This window comes from Cervus elaphus, chromosome 9 (genome assembly GCF_910594005.1).
Source record: "Cervus elaphus chromosome 9, mCerEla1.1, whole genome shotgun sequence".
In the NCBI taxonomy this organism is placed as follows: Eukaryota; Metazoa; Chordata; class Mammalia; order Artiodactyla; family Cervidae; genus Cervus; species Cervus elaphus.
This window is the reverse complement of record NC_057823.1, coordinates 71,120,590-71,139,633: the sequence shown is the minus strand read 5'-3', so window position 1 is coordinate 71,139,633 and position 19,044 is coordinate 71,120,590. Positions and strand designations below refer to the sequence as shown.

The window sequence follows — 19,044 nt, the reverse complement described above, 5'->3', positions numbered from 1 at the left end:
GGCACCTCTGAGCTCAATTAACCCTTATTCCCAAGGCCACCCATAAACCCTGAGGTAAACATGGTTCTTCTGGCCCTGCCTTTCTATCAGTGAAATAGATCATTTCTATTGGAGGCTGAGGGGCGATCCAGCTTATAAATTTACCTGCTAATAAAGAGCCTGATACTTCTAGTGTGGGAGAGCAGGCATTAGAATCTTGTAATACTGATTCTGTAAATCAGAAAATTTGAAACTGCTGAGGCCATCCATGATTTCTTCTGCCTTCTGTGGCTATTGAAAGGAAATATAAATACTCTGCAAGTAGAGCAGGTGAGCGCAAATGTCCCCTGGTGCAATTGTCTGCACACAGAACATTAGTTGTTAAATATGTACTGGAGCCTGAATGATTTCTTTCTTTCGGGTTTTTTTTTCCCCCCTTCTTCTCATTCTTCCCTCTCTTTTCCTTCTCACCACAACCATTGTTCAGAAGCAAATTGGAAATCTGGTAATTAGGCCCTGACTCACGGTGTAGTATTAGAGTCCCGAGCCAAAGTTCAACACCCTGAAATGAAATTTAAACCAATTAATCTGTTAGATTTTTATCGCTTGTCCATGTTTTCTCAGCAATTCCCCCAGCACGTGGCCTTTGATCAACTCTCATACAAACGCTAAAATGTGTGCCTGCTGCTAGTAAGATGGGAATGACATTAACATGGTACTCATAAAACAATCAGAGCAGAGAAGCCCTCAAACAGGCAGGGCATAGTAATATTTAATAAAAGCGCACACATAATCTTCAGAATTAGCATTTTGTGCCTTGCAGTACCTTTGGGAGAAGAGCTTTTATTTGTGGAGTGATCATTATTATAACAAAGAAGAGCTACCTAATAATTTCCACTTTAACTCTGCAATGTGCCACGAGCATTTCAGAGCCATTATGCTAAACTGTGGTAGTGTAATCATGTTATTGTCATAGTTTGAAGGAAGGAAAATCTCCTTTACTTGGGTGGCTGTTGGGGGTGGGAGGAGAGGTTTGGGGGAAAAAAAAACCATACCCAGACTTATATTTTTAATGAGATTTAGAACCAGGAATTGGCTTACTGTCCTTGTGGATACCCAGAGTGTGAAAATTTATTGGTGAGGAAGGAAGAGTCTTTTATTAATTAAATCAAGATTTGGTCAATAAAAGTGGTTTTGTATTCAAATCCACCCCTCTCCTCTATTCCATAATATTTCCTTTGAGATAGAATTGTGTTGATTATTATACTCCTGGGTTGAGTTGAACTCTTTCATGAGACTTTTCACCTTCAGGTTTCACTGAATACATCCACTGTGATTATTATGAACTGTCATCTTTCTGTATCTCTCTGGATATCCTGAGTGAAAGAAAAACAAGTCCATGGCTGCTGCAGATGTCTTCTGAGCTTTCTCAAAGTGAAGAAGGGGTGGGGGAAGGCTTAGGGTCTGTTAGTCAGTACATCTGGGCTTTAAAAAAATTGGTATCAGTTTGTTATAAAGCATACAGCTTTTATCTTTCACAGAATTAAATGCTCTGGTGTTACTTTTTTTAAAAAATTAAAACATACTACCTTAGTAGGTGCTCACTGAAAAATTCAAACCATACAGCTGTCTATAGAGTAAAGTTGAATAGAGTCTCTCTTCTCTAGTCACCTTCCTTTTTCATATAGACCCACTGGGGATAGTTGGACATCCTTCCAGACTTTGTCTATCACACCTGTTCACACATAACTGCACACGCTCATGCCTATAGGCATGTATATATCATTTTATAATTAACAGAATCACACTATTCACTAGGCTACAAATTGCTTTTTGTTTTTTTACTTACTAACATATTTTGACATCTTTCCATGTCAGTTTATAGAAATTTTTTCATCTGTTCTAATGACCTTTGACATATCGTATATATGGATATATCGTGATTTATTTAATCACTCCCTTATTAGGGGGGACACTTAGACTTAAGCTTTTCACAGTTAATACTGCAGTGAACATTTGGGTACCTATAGTTTTAGGCACAATTGAAAGTATTTCTTGGGCTGCTTTTAGTCTGGCAAGTTTGTGACTAGGGTAAAAATGTAAGATGGCAGCCTATGAGTTAAATTTAAATCCATAAACATTTTGTTTGGCCTACACGTTAAGAAAATGAATTACAAAAAAAAAAAAAAAAAAAGAAAATGAATTAGTTGCCAGCATTTAGAGACTGGGAAATTTCACATAAAAATCTGGGCTTCTGGTTCTTTTTGAAAGCTCAGAAGACCAGCTCTCCCAGGGACTGCATCTGTGTGGGGATACCAATGGCTGGAGCCTCCCCAATTCGGTGTCACCAGCCAGCCATCTCATGCTTGCTCTGAGACCCTGGGCTGCTGTGTTCATTTGTGTTTCTTGCCTTGGCTGGTGTGGATCTGTGAGTTCTTCACAGCTGCTCTTGAGCCTGATCTGTTTAGCTAGTCACAGTGGCTTCTACCTTGCACTGTTGACATTTTAGGATTCTTTGTTTGGGGGACTGTCTCATGTCTTACTGAATACTTAGCATTCTTGACTCCAGGTTACTAAATACCAGTAACATCCCTTCCTTAGCCCTCTCTCTCAGTGGGTCAGCCCAGGATGCCTTTTACGGATTCTCTAATCTTCCCAGTAGGGGAGTAGAGAAGCTTCCCCAACAACTCCTCTTAAGATGGCTATGATATAGGTGTACAGGAGACATGTATACCTGGAAAACTTTGAGGTTTCAGCTTATAAAGAGAGACCCGATTGACTTGTTCTGAGATTAGTACCTCGTCCCTTAGCAGGGATAGTGGATTGTATTGAGCACAAGGGTAGGATGGACCCAGGGGTGCCTCTCTTCTCCTTTAGTACTTCCTCCAAACCTTTTTTTTCCCTCCCAAAAAACTAAGAAGATGGTTTCATATATTGTTTCTTCACCAGTTTTTCTATACTAACTTGATTCTCATTTATCTCCAACTAGTTGACCTGTAACTTTGTTTCTGAATGGTTGAAAACATTGTTAGATTCCTTAGGAAATGTTTGAACATATATGCACACCATCTATACATATATGTACTTACATCACATAGACATATACATATATGTACTTATATCTATACATAAATATATAGGTGAAGTCGCTCAGTCGTGTCTGACTCTTTGCGACCCCATGGACTGTAGCCTACCTCCGTCCATGTGATCTTCAAGGCAAGAGTACTGGAGTGGGTTGCCATACATATATGCAATTACATGCCTTCTGTATCCTACAATAGCAAATGGAAAAAAGAGAGCTGGTGCAAGTCTAAAATCTACAGTTCTTGGCCATATGCTATTATAACTTCTTTGCCTGTAGGAGAGACTCTCAAAGATACACTAACATGCCCAGATGCCACCCTTGTGCAATGATGAGAAAGCCTGGAGGCGCCCATACTTAACTAAAAGAACATGTTTATGTGAATAAAATAAAATTTAAAAACTCAGAAGAAATCCTTAAACTAATACAGGTAATAAGCACCAAGATTATTTTTTGGTTAATGAGGGCAATCACAGAGTCAGAGTTTAATGATACCATTGGATTCCACACTTTGCCATCAGAGAGACTCTTTCAGGACCAGTTCAGTAAAATCAATGTTCTATTCTTCTCAGAAGTATCTAAGGATATAGTAATACCTTTTCTATTCCACTCTAGCAACTATATACTTATAATGAGTTAGAAATTAAGAATTAAGATTTTGAGACATTAACTAGAATGTGTCCAAACTGTTTATATTTTAAGAATTTTATATAGTTGTTGAATGTAGTTTATGTCTCTTATAAATTGTTTGGGATCATACATCATGTTCTACCATTGGTTTGGGAGTACTCAATCATGCATTTAAACATGGTTACTTTTAAAGGAAAATTTTATGAAAAAGTCCTATGCCTGTGGAACATTGATCCACAACCTTTATGAGTGTTAAAAATTGAACAAGAATTTTCAAGCCATGAATCATTTACATTTCTTTGATTAATTATTTTGTTTTTGGGAGAAAGTGGAGGAGAGAAAAGGCATCTGGACTGCCCAGTGTTAGCTGTAAATGTACTGCTATGAGTTCAGCCAACATGAAATGTTTAGTTTGGATATTTCCAAATTTCTCTGTGCAATTTTTATAAGATTAATTTGACTCAAAATCAAACCTATTCTACTTGTTTGTATGGTGGCACGTGAGCCATGGTCCCTTAGGGCTGGGCTTCATATTTTCTTTTCTTCTTGCAAAAGTTGAAGCATGACATTTTGCCAAATTTGACAAAGTCCAGTAATTTTTTGCCAGTCTTTTCCCGTTAAAATTAACTGGTGCTCTCATTGGTTTCAATACTTGGAAAGTCAGTCTGGAGTACTTAATACACTTTTTATTAAAGAAGAGGGTCTCATTTTCTCTCCTTACACAGAATCTCCTTTGCTTTAGAATTTTGCTTTGTTCTTGCTCATAAAAGTGATCATGAAATAGCAGCATGGCATTGTGGAGCTAACAATTCTCAGTGGCACGAAAGTACTCCCTGAGAGATTTCTTTTATGCCCGGTAATTCTGTTGAAAGCACGCCATGCTCATCGGGCAAACCACCTCCAGTCTGGAATCACAGTATTTGCAAATTATTTCCCATCTCCAAGGGCCATTTATAATGGAAAGAAAGGAGATAGGAAGTTTTGAAAAAGCCAGTTCTTGGGTTTTATGCCTGGTAATGACAACCAAGCAAAGGTCATGGGACTTTCTGTGGTTCAGCCCTGACTCAGCCATTTGGTTACATAATTCACCCTGAATGACCTGCATACTTTGCATCTATAAAATGGGATCCATGACATTTATTGCAAAAGATGTAATGGGTTTTATTCAGGAGTATTGCTCCACTAGTGGTACAGACAGAAGGCATGGAACAAGAATGGTGTTCTCTTCCAGTCTCCTCTCTTTCTTCCCTTCCCATTGGACATGACTGTTTATCTAAAAATCTATGAGTTTTCTTTTCAGGAGATATATTTAATTATTAAGCAATTCTCTAAGGTTTCTAGTATATTCCAAAATGTCACCCATGAAAAAAAATCTTTAACATTTCATTAAAAAATTTTGCTTCTATGTTTTATTTCATAAGATTTCAGGTTTGAAAAAGATTTGGGTGAAAATATCTGTATCTTAATAGAAACAAAAAAAGAAATGCTTTTAAAAACTGAAATTGCACCATGAAGTTTCAGGTCCTAACGTGACTAGGAAATGGCTGAGATCTTGAGGGACTTTCTGTTCATGAAAAGATAAAAGATTTTTTTTTTCTTTTTCTCAAGTCTCCCATCATTAAAGCTTGGTTCTAACAGCAGACTCCTTCTCTTTTTCATGTGTGTTGAAAAGCAGCTACTCCCTGTATCAAAGCCATCAGCCCGAGTGAAGGATGGACGACAGGAGGTGCGACTGTGATCATCATAGGGGACAATTTCTTTGATGGGTTACAGGTCATATTCGGTACCATGCTGGTCTGGAGTGAGGTAGGTGTTGTCTGAGCATTAATATCTAATAGCTTGGTCTAGTTGAGGATACTGTCTACACTTGAATTTCTAATAGAGTGTATAGAATTTTGTGGGGCCAGTCTGGGTGGGCCAGCTCCAGTCTGCAGAACTCTGGAAACTAGGAAAGATGGGTTGGGTTTACCAGGAGACATCACTTTCTGTTGGAATGACTTCCACCCACTGGTCCATCAGCCCCAGGAGAATTTTGTCATTTGTCTACATGGGCAGGCCATGGTGTGGAGGTCCTATTGTGTATTGGGAATTGGAAAGGAGGTACACATTCACAAATATATATATATAGGCAAACTCCTGTAACAAGGTAGTAATTTGTGAACACTTGCAGATGGAGTCTACAAGTATACATCCATCTTTAATGATCACCATTCATGGGACAGTAATAATCTAGGTGTAGGTGGTTCTTGACTTACTCAATGACTCTTCATCAAAGAGTGAGTGGTTTGCCAGGGGAACCTAGACTAACTCAGGGCTCTTTCATGCCCTAGGAATTTAAAACCTCCCAAGCATCTCAATATGGATCTTCAACCATATGAAAATGACTATGCTCCGATTTTGCAGTACTTTCCAAGCATTGTGATCATTATTTTAATTTGCCAGTTGACTTGCCTGGCAGTAATCAATGTTATCTCAAATTACAAAACATGATATCACCATTCTGTAGAAGGCATGGTAGACCTGCCTTTGTTTTCTAAATACTGAAACTTGATTTCTTAGCCAGCATGCCCAGATCCTGTTTTCTTTTCTCTCTCCAAAGTTTAGAATAAAAATAGTGCTATACTTTACAAGTGGTCAAAGGATGACTAAACTTTGTTGAGACTTACTATACACTAGGCACTGTGCTGAGCCCTTGACATAGATTATCTTAATCTTCCCTTTACATCACAAAGTAAATACTCTTAGTATGTATCTTTTCTTGATAAGGATACTGAGGCTTAGATTATATATACATATATAAATAAAGTGAGAGAGAGAGTCTAAGCATATATATATGCTTTCCTGGTGGCTCAATGGTAAAGAATCTGCCTACCAATGGAGAAAACTTGCAAGAGATGTGAGTTTGATCCCTGGGTTGGTCAGGAAGATCCCCTGGAGTAGGAAATGGCAGCACATTCCAGTATATTCTTGCCTGGGAAATCCCATGGACAGAGGAGCCTGGCAAGTTATAGTCCATGGGGTCGTAAAAGAGTTAGACACAACTTAGTGACTAAACAGCAACATATATGTTGCACGCATACATATATATTATACATATATGTATAATATGTAATAATATATTTTATATAATATGATAATTATATATATTTAACTACATAAGCCAAAAGCAGCCATCCAGAGCCCATGGAGTGTTAGTGATAGGTATGTAGCCATACAAAGGACTCAGTAGCAGAACTGGAGTTATATGGACAGAAAACGCAGGTTTTCTGTCTCCATTCCTGGTTGCTCTCCCATGACACCATTGTTTAGCTCATCCAGATATTTGTATTGTGTTTTCTCTTTAGAGGGGCCCCAGAGATAAGCAAAAAGTTAAGACTGTGCTGGCTGAGTACATTTATCTTTCCAAAGCAGAGCTTGCCCTTCCTTTAAGCCTTCTGTATACGTATCTCACTGCCAAGAACCCACTCTGGCAAGCCCCTTGCCAGCCCACGCTGCCACTGCATCTGTATTTCCCACATGGGTGACAAGCAGCAAGCCTGGCTCAGAGAATCAAGGCTCCCTGAGAGTGGAATCGGGGATGAACTTCCCAATCCACCAAATGGATTGTTGTCAAGTTGAAACATGCCACACATGAAGGTGAACTGCACTCCCCTGGCCGCTGCACCCCTTCTTTGTTGGAAACCTTGGGTTGTAAAATTAGAAGCTCCGTGTACTTGGTGTATGTTGCTTGCAGGTTGGTGCCTTCATTGCTGCTGGAGGCAGGGGTGCTCACAAGGACGACCTTTCCCGGGTCCCGTAGGCTGTGTCTTCATCCCTTCCTCTCTCTCATTCTGGTGCTTGTCCTGGACCTTGTGAGAGGGGAAGAGTAAACAGAACATGAACTTTTTTATCCAGATCACAGTAGCCACAGTGAAGCTTGAGAGGTGGGGCTCAAATCAGTAGTATTTTTGACCCTGAGAGTAAGTGAGGTTAGTGTGATGCTTCTTTTACAAGCTTGTGCCTGTCTGAGGCCAGGCGTACCATGTTGGATGTGGTGCACATCAGGAAATTATTCATTTGTTCCTCCACCTTGTCCAGGTCCCCCAGTTTCCTCTTGGTTCCCCTACTTTCTTGTCCTCTTTTGGAAACAGAAAAGGGAGGTTAAATTCTAACTTCGGTTTATCTAAATTGCTTTAAAAGAAAGAAAGTGAAAGTCGCTCAGTTGTGTCCCACTCTTTGCGATCCCATGGACTACAGTCCATGGAATTCTCTAGGCCAGAAGTGGAGTGGGTAGTCTTTCCCTCCTCCAGGGGATCTTCCAACCCAGGGACCAAACCCAGGTCTCCCACGTTGCAGGCGGATTCTTTTTCAACTGAGCCACAGGGAAGCGCAAAATTGCTTTAAAGAATCTGTTTCCATAAACAAAATCAATGCACATCATGAAAAGGAACATCCATTGAGGCGATACCTTTGTCCTCCTCCTCCTCCCTCCTTGCCTTGCTTATACCAGAAGCCCCTTGCAGTGGATCTGGGGGGTCCAGTTGGGACGTGAGGGTGGGGGGTACATTCACTTTCTTTGCCCACCTCCTTCTGCCAAGCTGCTCTTATTTGTGGCTCTATCATAATTCAGCTATAACCCTTTCCTGGTGAAAGCCCACTATGTAGTGTCCGGATATCTTTAGCAGATGTGCGGTGCTCAGTCGCATCCAGCTCTTCATGTTACCAGGCTTCTCTGTCCATGGAATTCTCCAGACAAGAATACTGGAGTGGACTGCCATTTTCTTCTCCAGGGGATCTTCCCAACCCAGGGATCAAACCTGCATCTCTTGTACCTCCTGGATTGCAGGCGGATTCTTTACCACTGTGCCACCTGGGAAGCCAGGTTTTAGCAGATAAATCCCCTGCAGCATGAGCAGTTGAGTGTCTGGGTGGAGGACTTTAATTTGGGCTATTATCATCATGATGGTCCTGACATTTAGAAAAATGAGTCTTGCAGAGGTGAACTTTTTATAAATATGCTAAACTATTTATAAATGTAGATTTTCATACAGGCTATTTGACAAATATAATGCTCTCCCTTTTTTAGCGCAGGGAGAGAATCTGGTACTGTTCCAAGACCCTCAATCTACTGTATACTGATGAGAAATTGAGAAATGGCTCACATGTACTGAGGGCTTTCATGTGTAAGATCTTTATGAACATTATGTTATTCAACCCTTTTTATAGCCTTATGTTAGAGACATATAAGTAAACCGAGTGTCAGAGAGGTTCAGAAACTTACCCACCATCAAACAGACAGATAGTGCTAGAGATGGGATTTGAACCACAATGTGTGTTTCTACAAAGGAAATACAAGCCCAAGTTAATGAGAGAGCATGTGGGTGGAATTTTGAGAGCAAAGGACAGAAAGAAGAGGAAAAAGACATGCACAGTAATCCAAGTGGTACAGTAGCAGGAGTGCTAACAGCAACAGTGGTAGTAATTGTGGCTGTTTTTTGGTCAGTATTAAAGTATGTGCCTTTTATTTTGGAGAAGGAAATGGCAACCCACTCCAGTTCACTTGCCTGGAAAATCCCATGGACGGAGAAGCCTGGTAGGCAAGAGTCGGATACGACTGAGCAACTTCACTTTCACTTTCAAAAGTATGCGCCTTTTATTCTGGTAGGGACAAAAAACTGGGGGCCATGTCTCCAGGCTTCCACTGAGTAGAATCAAAGCTTGATAACTGTGAATATTAAGAGAAGATATCTATGAAAGTAGAATAGGACTAGTATTAGCTAGCACTCATTGAGCACTTAGTCCCTGCCGGGTACTATGCTAAGTGTTTGCTAAGGCTCTTTGTGAACATGGTGACAGCTCACGTGTGCAGCATGTTCTCATTTTACTGATGGGGAAATTGAACTTGGGGAAATGAAATAAGCTGTCCAGTTATCAAGTGCTGGAGATGGGATGTGAATCCATATAGTCCAACTCCTGAGCTCACTTTAACTGTCCATGATTTGTTAAGTCACTAAGTTGTGTCCAACTGTTTGCGACCCCATGAACTACAGCACACCAGGCTTCCCTGTCCTTCACTATATCCCAGAGTTTGCTCAAACTCATGTCCATTGAGTCAGTGATGCCATTCAACCATCTCTTCTTCTTGCCCTCCTTCTCTTGCCCTCAGTTTTCCCAGAATCAGGATCTTTTCCAGTGAGTTGGTTCTTTGCATCAAGTGACCAAAGTATGGGAGCTTCAGCATCAGTCCTTCCAATGAATATTCAGGGTTGATTTCCTTTAGAATTGACTGGTTTGATCTCCTTGTCCTTGGGACTTGTCCTTGATGTCCAAGGGACTGTCAAGAGTCTTCTCCAGCACTACAGTTCGAAAGCATCAGTTCTTCAAGGATACTCAGCCTTCTTTATGGTCCAACTCTCATGATTTAGCCTATGCCAAAATGTTTACCCTAGGGTTTTTTTTTGTTGTTGTTTTGTTTTGTTTTTACCATATCAGACCAGGGTGGACTTGCCACTGATGCCTTATGCTGGACAGTATCTTAATAGTCACTATCACCTCCCAAGGTAAGCTAGAGTCATGTCACGTAGAGGATCAGAAGTAAGAGCACCCTTTTGTTTTCTAGTTGTATAAATTTGTGAGTGGAGCCATTGACATATAGGAAGAGTTTGCCTTTAGAAGAGTATGTGCTTTGTGTTAGAGGCAGAAGACAACCTCCTGCTTATTCCATATAAGTGAGTAAGTTACTTATATATTTAAGACAGGTAACCTGTCTGGGCCTCTTCTCTAGGACCCTGATCTGTCCAAAGTCTTTGTCCCTGGTCACATTGTCTCTTGAGGTTATGCCACCTCTGAAATCTAGTACCTTTAATTTTAAGTAGACTTCTCTCTCTTCTCCATTTCCTCACTCTGTAGCCCAAAGCACTCAGGAAGCAGGCTGGTGGGCCAGGACAAGGAGATAACATTTTAGATTAGCAGCTGATGCTATAATTTGGAGACTATTTTTAGCTAAAGAATTTAAAAAAGAGCCAGAGAAAATAGGACTGGCTTAATTTACCCTCATCGGTGCCCATTCCCTTCCAGCCCAATCTTTTGCAAATGAGTAATTCAGTTTAGCTCACTGATTGCCCCCTGAGGGTTGGAAGGAGAAAGGTGGCAGCCTACTGCTCCCAACTCAGGGCTGCCTTCTGCGAACTCCTGAGTTTGGGGTGAACTACATGGCATTCTTGTGAATGTGGTCCACCATCTTTGTTACTCTTCCTTATTGCTTCTGGCCCTGTCTCTTCTCTCTCTTTTTACAAAGCAAATTATTTTACTGATACTTTGGTACTCCTTAACACGTTTTACCCCAGAAGACTAAAAAAAAATTCTTTTTAGTATTTTACATATAAAACCAGAAAAACCAACAGGGTTGATGTGTACTAAGATGGGTTCAGTTTTTTCTTGAATACAGATGTATTTTGTTGTTTTGCTTTTCTATCACCCTGTGATTAGGAGGAGGGAGGGGCTCCTGCTACTGGTTTGTAGAGCTAATTGTTCAATTTTTTATATCTTTCTAACTTCTAAACAATGAGTACTGGTTGGCTTGCCTGCTGGTATCTAACACTGGGGTGGGTACTGTGGATAATTAATGTTAGGCTTTGTGGGACCTGGTATTTTATTCAGAAAGACAGCTTGCTCTCATGTAGCAACTTAGAGACTTCCATATTTATGCAATGCAGAGTTAAATTTGTGGTTTAAAATTCTAGGCAAGGTTCTAGAAAGGCAGAGAGAATAGTATAGTTAGAAGTAGACTGCTTGAATAATCAATCAGGTTTCTAGTCCGTCCAGGTGGTCTCTGTGGTGGACTCTGAGGCTCTCAGAGTCCTTTTAATTAGTCATTGAAAAATCGGAGAGAATTTATACAGCTTAAGGTAGTTAACTGGTGTTCAGTTGCAAAGTTGTGTCCAACTCTTTGTGACCCCATGGACTTGGAATTCTCCCGGCCAGAATATTAGAGTGTGTAGCCTTTCTCTTCTCCTGGGGATCTTCACAACCCAGGGATCGAACCCAGGTCTCCTGCATTGCAGGTGGATTCTTTACCAGTTGAGCCACAAGGGAAGCCCAAGAATACTGGAGTGGGTATCCTATCTCTTCTCTAGTGGATCTTCCCGACCCAGGAATCAAACTGGGGTCTCCTGCATTGCAGGAGGGTTCCTTACCAACTGAGCTATCAGGGAAGCCCAAATTTGAGAAATGTGGAGTCTGATAAATTCAGCTGGTCTTGTTTTAGAGCTTTTGAGGTACTTACATGCATTTGACTATTTAAAACATAGTATGCTGCATATACCAAACTTTGTGACCAAGTTCAGTTCATTTCAGTTGCTCGGTTGTGTCTGACTCTTTGCGACCCCTAGGATGACAGCACGCCAGGCTTCCCTGTCCATCACCACCTCCCGGAGTCCACCCAAATTCATGTCCATTGAGTCAGTGATGCCATCCAACCATCTCATCCTCTGTCATCCCCTTCTCCTCCTGCCTTCAGTCTTTCCCAGCATCAGGGTCTTTTCCAATGAGTCAGCTCTTTGCATCAGGTGGCCAAAGTATTGGAGTTTCAGCTTCAACATCAGACCTTCCAATGAACACTCAGGACTGATCTCCTTTAGGATGGACTGGTTGGATCTCCTTGCAGTCCAAGGGACTCTCAAGAGTCTTCTCCAACACCACAGTTCAAAAGCTTCAATTCTTTGGCTTTCTTCACAGTCCAACTCTCACATCCGTACATGACCACTGGAAAAACCATAGCCTTGACTAGACGGACCTTTGTTGGCAAAGTAATATCTCTCCTTTTTAATATGCTGTCTAGGTTGGTCATAACTTTCCTTCCAAGGAGTAAGCATCTTTTAATTTCATGGCTGCAATCACCATCTGCAGTGATTTTGGAGCCCCCCAAAATAAAGTCAGCCACTGTTTCCACTGTTTCCCCATCTATTTCCCATGAGGTGATGGGACTAGATGCCATGATCTTAGTTTTCTGAATGTTGATCTTTAAGCCAACTTTTCCACTCTCCTCTTTCACTTTCATGAAGAGGTTCTTTAGTTCTTCTTCACTTTCTGCCATAAGGGTGTTGTCATCTGCATATCTGAGGTTATTGATATTTCTCCCAGCAATCTTGATTCCAGCTTGTGCTTCACCCAGCCTAGCGTTTCTCATGATGTACGCTGCATATAAGTTAAATAAGCAGGGTGACAATATACAGCCATGACGTACTCCTTTTCCTATTTGGATCAAGTCTGTTGTTCCATGTCCAGTTCTAACTGCTGCTGCCTTACCTGCATACAGATTTCTTAAGAAGCAGATCAGGTGGTCTGGTATTCCCATCTCTTTCAGAATTTTCCACAGTTTATTGTGATCCACACAGTCCAAGGCTTTGGCATACTCAATAAAGCAGAAATAGATATTTTTCTGGAACTCTCTTGCTTTTTCAGTGATCCAGCGGATGTTGGCAATTTGATCTCTGGTTCCTCTGCCTTTTCTAAAACCAGCTTAAACATTTAGAAGTTCATGGTTCTCGTATTGCTGAAGCCTGGCTTGGAGAATTTTGAGCATTGCTTTACTAACATGTGAGATGAGTGCAATTGTGCAGTAGTTTGAGCATTCTTTGGCATTGCCTTTCTTTGGGATTGGAATGAAAACTGACCTTTTCCAGTCCTGTGACCACTGCTGAGTTTTCCAAATTTGCTGGCATATTGAGTGCAGCACTTTCATAGCATCATCTTTCAGGATTTGAAATAGCTCAACTGGAATTCCATCACCTCCTCTAGCTTTGTTCGTAGTGTTGCTTCCTGAGGCCCACTTGACTTCACATTCCAGGATGTCTGGCTCTAGGTGAGTAATCACACCATTGTGATTATCTAGGTCGTGAAGATCTTTTTTGTACAGTTCTTCTGTGTATTCTTGCCATCTCTTCTTAATATCTTCTGCTTCTGTTGGTCCATACCATTTCTGTCCTTTATTGAGCCCATCTTTGCATGAAATGTTCCCTTGGTATCTCTAATTTTCTTGAAGATATCTCTAGTCTTTCCCATTCTGTTGTTTTCCTCTATTTCTTTGCACTGATCACTGAGGAAGGCTTTCTTATCTCTCCTTGCTATTCTCTGGAACTCTGCATTCAAATGGGTATATCTTTCCTTCTCTCCTTTGCTTTTTGCTTCTCTTCTTTTCACAGCTATTTTCAATGCCTCCTCAGACAGCCGTTTTGTTTTTTTGCATTTCTTTTTCTTGGGGATGGTCTTGATCCCTGTCTCCTCTGCAGTGTCATGAACCTCCATCCATAGTTCATCAGGCACTCCGTCTACCAGATCTAGTCCCTTAAATCTACTTCTCACTTCCACTGTATAATCATAAGGAATTTTATTTAGGTCATACCTGAATGGTCTAGTGGTTTTCCCTACTTTCTTCAATATAAGTCTGAATTTGGCAATAAGGAGTTCATGATCTGAGCCACAGTCAGCTCCTGGTCTTGTTTTTTTCTGACTGTGTAGACTTTCTCCATCTTTGGCTGCAAAGAATATAATCAATCTGATTTCTGTGTTGGCCATCTGGTGATGTCCATGTGTAGAGTCTTCTCTTGTGTTGTTGGAAGAGGGTGTTTGCTATGACCAGTGCATTCTCTTGGCAAAACTCTATTAGCCTTTGCCCTGCTTCATTCTGTACTCCAAGGCCAAATTTGCCTGTTACTCCAGGTGTTTCTTGTGACCACAGAACCCTTTTCTCCCCCCAGGAATCAGCTTATAGGAAAATATGTTAACAGTGGCTGAAGTCCATGTGGATTTCATGTTAATGAAGTAAAGTCATGCAACCCAGTCATGAAGTGATTGGGCTGTAGTAGATAAAAGTAAATATGAAATATTTGCAGAGTATTATTCAGATTAGACTAACAATGTTTGGAGCCATTCTTGTTTAATGCTGCAAGGCTCTGAACAGAAATTCACTCATATTTTGCAGCTGGTTTTAGTCCATGTACACTTGGCATTAGATGCCATGTGATTTTGTAGGACAGCTATATTTAAAGATTGCCAGGACCGTTTATCTCAGATGGGAGAAGTCAGAGTTACATCACTGTATGAACTGATTAGCCTCATCCAAGGGCCATACATTTTCTTTATCATCCAGATGGATGTTTTCTTCAACTGCATTCCCAGAGACAGGGAAAAGGCAAAAGATGCCACTACAGGAGAGACCTCTGGATGATTCTAGTTAGGTAAATGGCAGCTTGTGGGGCTGAGAAGAAATTTTGCTGCTTGAATCCAAAAGTTTGAAAATAAGATTTTAAATACAGTTTTTATTTTCTGTCTTCCTTCCTTTCCATGTCTGCTTTCTTTTAATTTTTTTATTATTTATTTTTTAATTGGAGTATAATTGGTTTGCAGTGCTCTGTTAGTTTCTGCTGTACAACGTGAATCAGCTATAAGTATCCATACATCCGCTCCCTCTGAGCCTCCCTCCCACCTCCACCCTCCCATTCGGCCTCTAAGTCATCACAGAGCACCCAGCTCAGCTCCCTGTGCTACGCAGAAGCTTCCCACTAGCTGTCTGTTTTACATATAGTAGTGTATATATCTACTTTCCATTCTCATTTGTGCACATAGCTCAGAGGGAGGGTTGTAAATAAAAATAAAAGGTATTTTCTCCTCTGTGACATCAAAGAACAAATGACTACAACTCATACTTGTTCCCACTAGAAGTTTCTGAGGCCTTATATCTGGCCTTGATTTTTACTGAACCACATGCAGAGTCACAAAATTTTGAGGACTTTGAGGAGTCTTTCCAGTTCTTAGATGCAACTCTTTTATTTTGAAAGTGAGGCAAAAGAAGTTCTGGAGCTTGCTGGTGCAGTGACTTGCCCTGGGAATACTTTAGCTACTTGGTGCCGGGGTTTTAGCCCAGTTCTCCAGACTGCAGCCGCACTCCTCATTCAATTTTCTTTTCTACCAAGGCTTCTCATGACATTTCCCTAGTTTTTTTTTTTTTTTTTTTTTTTTTTTTTTTAGCACGCGTGCGTGTGCTAAGTTGCTTTAGTCACATCTGACTCTTCGCCACCTAATGGACTGTAGCTCACCAGGCTCCCCTGTCCATGGGATTCTCCAGGCAAGAATACTGGAGTGGGTTGCCATGCCTTTCTCCAGGGGTTCTTCTGAACCCAGCAATTGAACCTGTGTCTCTTGCATCTCCTGCGTTGGCAGGAGGGTTCTTTACCACTAGCGCCACCAGACTTCCTTTTATTTACCAAACCATCCCAAGTTTTATGCATGATGGCATTACCATTCCAATGACTATTATATATAACACATTTATATGAGATACAATTCTACTAAAATCAAAAAGAAAATTAAGAAAGGTGGAGAAAGACATTGTCTCAAATATCATCTCTTTCAAAAATTTATAATATAAATAGGGTACAGTGTAAACAGCTGTGTCATTTATTTTACATATATTGAAGCTTACAGGTATAAGTTTAATTCAAAGTTTATTAAATGCACAGGCTTTAAATAATTCCTAGTTGCCTACTTTTTCCTAAATATATAAGTTGCCAACTCTATATTCCACATATACTTATTGATCATTAGGAGGCAGATGTTTAATGCCAAGTTTTACACTTCATTCATTAAGAATAAAAAGAGCACTGTGAATCACTTATATCAAACTTTGAGTATGACTCTGATGAATACCTTTCAAGTTCAACTTATCTTATAGGGAATGATTTCTAAATGAGTCAGCATATTTAAAACAATGTAAAAATAGCCTAATGGTCTTTTTAATATAATCACATAGTTACAAACATGCTCAACTTATTCTTTAAAATGCTTTAGTCTGTATGGTTATTGTTAGCGACTAGGGCATTTTAAATCTATCATCTATGTTGATAATTATGAGATAGTTAAAAACTCCTTTAGGTTGACATTTTCAGTTATTTGTTTACAGTGCATTCAAAACATACACATATGTAACTTAAAATGGAAAAACCCAAAGTGTGATGCATTTCTAATTTTAATAAGAATTAAGGACAGAATTCACACCTGGCTGTAGTCTTGTGACTTTAGTGAAGGAAATCGATATTTATATAGCGTTGTGCTCATTTCATCCATGTGCTCAGTGCTTGCTGCTGGAATGGCTCCCTGATGATCTGAGCTGAAATCTTCCCCCTGATGCAGCCTTACTGGTTTCCTATTTCCTAAAGCCATGATGCCGTCGTTTGGGATTCAAGCACAGCCATGTAACGCTTTGACCTTTCTTCTCTGCATCCTAACCCACCATTCATCTTAACTTCTGCTCCAATCACAATGAGTTGTTTGCAGCTCTTTATGCCTGCATTAATTTCCCTCCTCTGTGCTCTTGTTTATCCCATTCCTCCTTCCACGATGCCTTTCCCTCTTTTCTGTGCCCAGATGCTTCTGCCCTTTAAGATCCCCCAAACCATTTTTTTTTGTCCGTGAAGTCTTCCCTCACAACTCTAGATATAAAGTATTTTCTCTTCTTTCTAAATTCGTAATGCACTTATCTGTACCATCTTATGTTCCTTATCACTTCCTGCCTTAATTATTCTGATTTAAGAGGCTGCTCTCTGCCTTGAAGGCAGGATCCATGCTGAATTCAGCTTAGTCCCCTACAGTGTCTAGCACAGAGCCTTACATGTTAGAGGCATTAATTTATACCAAATAGTATTGAATAACACTACTTTCTTTCAGTCATTCATTCATTCAAGCAAACGCTATTTTTTAGAAACTGTTATATTCAATGCTGCATCATAGTGTCAGTACCAGATAGACTGTAGTTTAGATTTTGTTAATACAGGTATAATTAGGTAGCTTATATTTAGGTATATTTATTGTGCAATAAGGATGCACATAAATACCTTAGTGTAAATCTGTTGGTTATGGTGAGGATTAAGTAGTAATAAAACTAACACTTTTTAAGTGATGGATAATGTGAGGCCTTCACCTAAACTCATTATAGGTGTTAAGTCAATTAACCCCATAATAAATGTAGGAGACTTGCAGGAGATGCCGGTTCGATCCCTAGGTTGGGAAGATCCCCTGGAGAAGAAAATAGCAACCCACTTCAGTAGTGTTGCCTGGGAAACCATGGCAGGGGAAACCATGGGGCCACAAAAGAGACACGACCAAGTGACTAAACAACAGCAACACTAGTTAGATAGCTAGCCCCTCCCCCTTCCCAGACAATGAAGCTGAATCCAGAGAGCTTGAGTGACTTTCAGAAGATCCCACAACTGGTAATTTGCAAAACCTGGTCTTGAACCAAAATCCATTTGACTCTAGAGTTATCTTTTAACCATCTAAAAAGAATGTAGTGTAACCCCATTGACCCAGAGAAGATTGTTGTAGTCATTGCAACTCTCCAAAATTCAGCATGAAACCAGAAGTGAGCAAAAAACAACAAGAAAAAAAGATAAATAAAATAACAAACTTTGAGGTAACCAGAACATGAATTTTAAACAAACTATGTTATGTGTTTTCCCAGGACATAGCAAATTAGAAGGAGCAAAGTATAGGCGGTTGTTAGAAGAAGGCTCGTTGACAGCAGAAGTGACAGCTTAATGTCAAGGGCAGGAAAGGAAAACCTAAAAAGCAGATGCAGAACTATATTACTGTGCTGCACATTAATGACTGTTCATAATGACAGTGACCCTGAGTAATCAAGAAAGAGAAGGCAATTATATTCAGTATCTTCTGTCTGAAATGGCAAGATGTGTATAACACGTCCTCGAAAGATCTCAGTGAAAGCACAGTGTTTAAGGGGATTGGCTTCGGTTTTCTGCAGAGCTCACTTCCTGGAGGCACGTGTTAAATTGGGAATTACTGAATATATGTGCAAGGATCACTGTAAATGGGATGCAGACAGGAACTATACCACCCAAGCACATTAGAATGAGTCACTCTTTAGTGTCTTACAGCTTTGATATCCTTTTCTTAGAACTCCGCAAGAACCTGAAAGACTTTTTGGTGAAAGGTGAATTCACAGCTTGCTACTCTACCTTTTGGTTCTTGTGTTTTTCATTCCTAATTCCTAAATCTTTGCAGGTGAGATTGTGCCCTGCAAATGGCCAACTTTGATGACAAACACTCAACCCCTTCCAAAGATGTATCTGGCCTTTCTTTTTCTTTTATATTTTAATTTGCAAACAAAGAAAGCAGCAACCCAGGACCCTAAGCCAAGCCCAACTAGGGAATGATGTTCCTTCTTGACTGAATGTAGAAAAACAAGCCTGGAGAAAGAGCCCATTGTATACTTTCAAACCACAGGGGCTGGCGTTGCTGGTGTCCAGTCCGCTCTGTCTGGAATACTCTGGACCTCAGAAACTCACCAGCACTTTTCCAGC

The 19,044-nt window shown here is 40.3% G+C and overlaps 1 protein-coding gene across 7 annotated transcripts in view; it reads left to right on the top strand.

Moving 5' to 3' along the window:
- The window catches only part of EBF1 (EBF transcription factor 1), a 402,958-nt gene that overhangs the window by 291,160 nt on the left and 92,754 nt on the right, over nucleotides 1–19,044 (top strand). For 4 of the 7 annotated variants that reach the window (XM_043913423.1, XM_043913421.1, XM_043913426.1 and 1 more), the window contains exon 9: nucleotides 5,367–5,497. In XM_043913423.1, coding sequence (XP_043769358.1) covers nucleotides 5,367–5,497 — 131 coding nt within the window. Of the gene's footprint in view, nucleotides 1–5,363; nucleotides 5,498–19,044 lie in introns of all 7 variants that reach the window. The other 3 variants (XM_043913422.1, XM_043913420.1, XM_043913424.1) reach the window with 1 other exon arrangement.